The sequence below is a fragment of the Ruditapes philippinarum genome, unplaced genomic scaffold, assembly GCF_026571515.1.
Source record: "Ruditapes philippinarum isolate M1 unplaced genomic scaffold, ASM2657151v2 ctg6592_1_1_1_1, whole genome shotgun sequence".
In the NCBI taxonomy this organism is placed as follows: domain Eukaryota; kingdom Metazoa; phylum Mollusca; class Bivalvia; order Venerida; family Veneridae; genus Ruditapes; species Ruditapes philippinarum.
In genome coordinates this window covers 30030-35374 of record NW_026858080.1, presented here as the reverse complement: position 1 = coordinate 35374, position 5345 = coordinate 30030, and the positions used below count along the sequence as shown (strand labels likewise).

The window sequence follows — 5345 nt, the reverse complement described above, 5'->3', positions numbered from 1 at the left end:
ATAATTTATGATATACTAATAACTTTAATACGCTTCATATACTGTATATTTGGAAAAAATAGATGACTCAAAGTTTAACATCAGTGGCCGTTTTATAAGAACTAAATGATAAGCGCTTTAAACTGTCCAGCATTAGAGAACGAAAGCCAATTCTAACATGTCACTGTGAGGGACTCTTGTTTTATTATGGGTTATGTTTTTAATATGTAAACCGAGCTTGCACTTGTAATATTAAATACAGACGCGTGTTGCTAGATCTATACGTGATGTCAGAGGGGAGACAATTGACATGTGCATGACAGTATTATATAGCATCATGATTATACATTTCTCTAAACAATCCAATTCTCGTTTGTGCAAACAATACGGACAATAAGTTTAATTGAATATTAAAAGAATAAAACCATATCTGTTTTTTTATATCGAAAATGATAAACGCACCTGCACAGTAGGTAATCAAATGTCATGATAAACCAATGTTTAGGATAAAGTTTAAATATTGAACTGTTTGTAAATATTCATCTGATTAAGTCAACCCAGGTTATTGTCTTTCGGTCGTGGTTACCATGTGTGACATTGTTTACTGTCCAAAAAATATCAAAAATAAACAAGAAAAGAAACAAGATTTTGCTACGCGGGTTTACGGTTCCTCTCACTTACAACTATTGTTCATGCACAGCTTAGTATTAAACTAAGTCAAACAAATCTATGACTTTTATCCAATAATACTCGTTTCTAGGGACATTTTGGTTCCATTTTTACTTGAATATTGTTCGTGTGTCATGCTTTTAACATCGTTTTGTCTTGATAATTAGTACTTGCATTTTACAACATACGGTGTAAAGCTGTACAAAGTGATACACAAAGGGCATTATATCTAAGTGTGATGCTTAAAATACAAAATGTCACTTTACAATCTTAACCCGCTAAATATGTAGTGAATTTTTTAGAACAGCCCGTTATCAATTTTAGGGAAATCAACATTGGCATTTGAAGGAAATTGGACAGCCAACGAAACGAAAACGTCTAGTTAAAATTGCGCGTATATGCTTGATGGCCTGGCTTTAAACTGTTGATACATTATTATCATAATTTCGTCCAGCAGTCAAATAAAGGATACGAATTGCTTATCTGGGCTAATATATCATTTCGTGCAATTGGGTAAATGTTTCTATTATCAAATTTTCCGTTTAAAGTTGCGCATGTATTATATATGTATATAAAGATTATAGATACCCAGCCCGATAAGATATATAAACTTTTTTCCATACATGTATTTATCCCTCCCGATGTTGATATTACATACTTAGTTTAAAATGATACTACATTACTAGTATCAATGTGTGTCCTGAATTCGTCCATGTCCTAGAGTCAACACCATTTCGGTTCATGTCACAATGACTTTTCAAAATTTGAGATGTTCGGTCAGAAAGAAAACAATTGGATATTTGAAAGATAAAAGTAAATTTAATATATCTGCCACAAGTTTTTAACATAGATCGCTTAGATTAAAAAATATACAAGTATAAATATTCACTTGAAAATGAAGGGTAACGAATCATAGCCACCTGTGTATATATTCATACCTAGATGTTTAACCCATTTTCATGGATTTTAGAAATGCACTTCACCAGAGGCATACTTTTTCTTTTCTTTCTGTCATATTGTATATGTATTTAAATAAATAATAATTACCACTGACAATTTTCTCTACCTATGCTTTTTCTAAGTCTTTATTTTCAGTTTGTTTTAGATAAAAACATACTAGTACAAACAGAATAGAAACAGTTTGAATTATCTTATTATTCAGTTTTGCTGTGTACTTTTTAATACATTTTCAAGACACCTTTGTAACCAAACAAAACATAGCTCGTACGAATCGACTATATCAAATAAAGGTAAAAATCGTTCTGTTAGTTTGTCTTGCTGTTTAAACAGTTCATATTTCGCAGCATGAACACGTTTGTGAAACAGACTTTCCTTTAAGTCTATTATGCCATTTGTTATATACGACACGTCCGTGCAAGAAGTATCTGTGACATCTGGCAGTTTTGAAAATTGCTGTCTATATATATCCTCTTCTTCTTTTAATAATAGTGCAATGTTTTTACTTAACGGTAGAGATAACGCTGCCTGTAATGCCCTCTTCGGTAATCTCTTTTCCAACAGTTCTCTTTTAACAGTTTTAGCATATTCTGTTATTATTGGCAATGCGAGTGTGAACGAAATTGACTTTTCTTGGCTTAAACATTTGGCGTCAGATATGAGAACTTTCTCAAACCTTTCGTAGTCATGACTATCCAACATGAAGCTGTCAATAAAAAATACTTCATTTTCACCTTTTAATGCAGCCTTGTATGAAGATTTCAATTTAGTTTTAAGCAATTTAGTTTCAGATTGAGAACAGTTTTGCATTCCAAGATTTTCTAAATCACAATCAAATTTGGTGCGAACAAGATAATAAACTTTACCTTGCTGTGCAATTGTGTTTATAAGCTGCACATCTTTCTCAGTTAGGCGTGTTGATAGAATTATTATTACTATATCCATTATTTCAAAGTCTTTCGAAGCATAGTACTTTTTTGGTTGTATCTGCCTTGCATCAAAACCAGGGAAATCCCAAAGTACAACATTTGTATTGCGTTGTAAGGGATATGCAGTTACATTAGATGTGGTTTCAATCACTCCAGTTTTGGCAGCAGAGGAGTCTTCTAGCTTAAACTCGCACATACTGTTTATAAAAGTCGATTTTCCAACTCCGGAGCAGCCAATCACTGCAATATTAATGGTTTCAGCTTTCCATGCATACAACTCTCTGTTTAACTCAGCAGCTGTTTCTGATATTCCGTTTCTTTGAAATACATCCATGCATAAATCTATATTGGAGCTGCAGAGCATTTTCGGCGACTGTTGGCGACTGACAACCTTTAGAATGGAACGAAATTGCAAAATTTTACCTGTATTATAATTGGATTAAAACGATAAAATTTAAATACAGTACTACATGTATAAGCTAAGGTAGGGGGCGTCCGTGACCGAATGGTTCAGGTTGATGACTTCAAACTACTTGTCCCTTCCATCTGTTGGTTCGACTCCCATAAGGATTATTTCAAGAGAGGAAGCTATCAAGCAACGTTGGCACATGAAGGGGCACCTGATTTCCCCCTCCCCAGTATAGCTGGAAAGCCGCTATGTGTTTTCTACTGTGCTGGTGCAAGGGTAAACCCAAATAAAAAATATATTTAGAGTATCTGAGTTGTAATATTATTGTATACAAGAGGGCCTTGATGGTCCTAATATCGCTCACTAAAAATAAATATTCTCCATGACAAGGAACAAGTTATATCGTAAACTGAATTGATACAGATATAAAATCTGAATCTTAAACTGATATCATAAAGTTCTTTATTGTATCTGAAATAGTGCATGTGTAAAACTTTATTTGTTGCTATTGCTAAGGAAATCCATAAGATGTCACTGTTTGCTATACAAAATAAACTACATGTATAATAAAAACATTGAAATTCAATAGTAGATTCATTACTATAGAAAGTTAATGTTTGCTGAGTGCTAAATATCTAAGCTCTAGCTCTTTGGGATTTTTTAAAAGAAGAAATTTTTGTTTGTTGTTACTATATACATATAAAGAAAATAAATGGGTAAAGTTTAGATGAAATTGGCTTAGTGGTTATAATGTGATGTCGTTTAAAGTAAATGTTTATGAGGTTATTCTTTTTGCTATGTACATTTAAAGGAAAATCTTGAACCCCTGGGGCGGGGCAGTTTTGATCCTATGGCTTTTATTTGAGCAAACTTGGTTGACACATTCGTGCTAAATATGTAAGCTCTACTTTTTAGTTTGCTTTTTAAAGACGATATTTTAAAGTTTTTCTTTCCGTTGCCATGGCAACCATAGGCCTGCAAGGAATTCAAATTTTTGAACAATTTTCAAAGGTGACCCTCCAAAGAACATTCTTGTGAATATGTTTGTATTTGTCATATTTACTTGGAAATGTTATTATGGTATTTTTTTATTTTACTTAATCATACCAATTTATCATCTTCTTCTTTTACAGATCCTATGTCATCACATCTTTCAATGCTTGACAGGAAGTACTTATTTGGTTCATAAACAAACTTCTTGACTTTGCACCGCGATTCAATACTAGCAATGGCTTTTTCAAACATTGCTATATCATTTCCTGACCTCTTCATTGTTATAAAAAGTTTGCTCCGCTGACCAGTCGCGCTCATTATTTCAATTTTCCGTCGTAAAGACTCACATTTAGAAAAATGTATTCTGTATTCTTTTAATAAATCATCTATCTGATGTTTGTTATTTGTCCTTAGATGATCAAGCTTCCTTACAATTTCATTTTTAAAACATTCGAATCTTTCACACATTTCTTCATTTTGAGCTTTTATGCATGCTTTTGCATTTTCAAAATTATTATCAATGTCATTTTGCTTACTTGCTAGCATTATATCTGTGAGTTCTCTTAGTTTGTTTTCATTCCTTTCAAGCTTAGAAATGAATGATTTGAAATCCGGACTGTTTTCAATATGTGCTACTATTGATGGTACATGCATAACGTCTAGACAATGTTTGTGCAGGACATTCTTACACACAAAGCATGCAAAATCTTCACAGTTTTCACAATAGAATTTAAGAACTTCCGTGGAATGCGTTTCACATGTATCAAGACAAAAGTCCAGTGGCATCGATAATTGATCCTTATACACATGATTTGGAAGAAATCTGTCATGAAACCTTTGACACTTTTCACAAAAATATTCCACACAATCCACACAAAAACCATGAGCTGTTGAATATATGTTGTCTTTTTTGCATGATTCACAAAACATTTCAAATATACTGTCAGAAGTATTTGCAATCGTATCATCAACAGAAGAAGTCGCCATTTTACATGTACTAGTATTAACTGTGCACGTACGTACATTTCATGAAATGAACTTCCGGGGCTTTATCTACGCTTTAAATGATTATATTCTAAAAACATTATATACCCAATATACATACAAAGAGAGAAAAACAGTTAAGAATGTTTTTAGTATGAGTAAATATAATATATTCTTTGTGCTTTTGTTAATGACCTCTAGGCTAGAAGACTATGATTGATATTTGTATTATGAATAATCAAAGTCATTATACGCCTGGTTAAACCCTCATTTTCGGTTTATACATTGCAAATCGTACTTAATTTCAACTCGGTCAAATTTCATCAAGATAAACTACTTTAACTTGACGGAAGACACGCTACGATCACGCTATTCAATCATGTATAGTGGCTGCGTGTCAATGTAAAATGGAGTACTAGCACAAC

General features: G+C 32.7%; 1 protein-coding gene across 1 annotated transcript; it reads right to left on the bottom strand.

The window, feature by feature from the left end:
- Positions 1 to 1717: 1717 nt before the first annotated feature.
- Positions 1718 to 5125, bottom strand: LOC132752020 (interferon-inducible GTPase 5-like). The gene is made up of 2 exons (XM_060742247.1): positions 4051 to 5125; positions 1718 to 2925 (listed from the first exon to the last, which is right to left on the bottom strand). Exons 1-2 carry the CDS (start codon positions 4921 to 4923, stop codon positions 1807 to 1809), a joined length of 1992 nt encoding a protein of 663 aa, XP_060598230.1. The 5' UTR covers positions 4924 to 5125; the 3' UTR covers positions 1718 to 1806.
- Positions 5126 to 5345: the final 220 nt, after the last annotated feature.

Coding starts and splice junctions, on each gene's coding strand:
- LOC132752020 (XM_060742247.1), bottom strand. CDS start 4,923: ATGGCGACTTCTTCTGTTGATGATACGATTGCAAATACTTCTGACAGT. Junction 2,926..4,050: donor AAGAAGAAGATGATAAATTG/GTATGATTAAGT, acceptor TCCATTCTAAAG/GTTGTCAGTCGCCAACAGTC.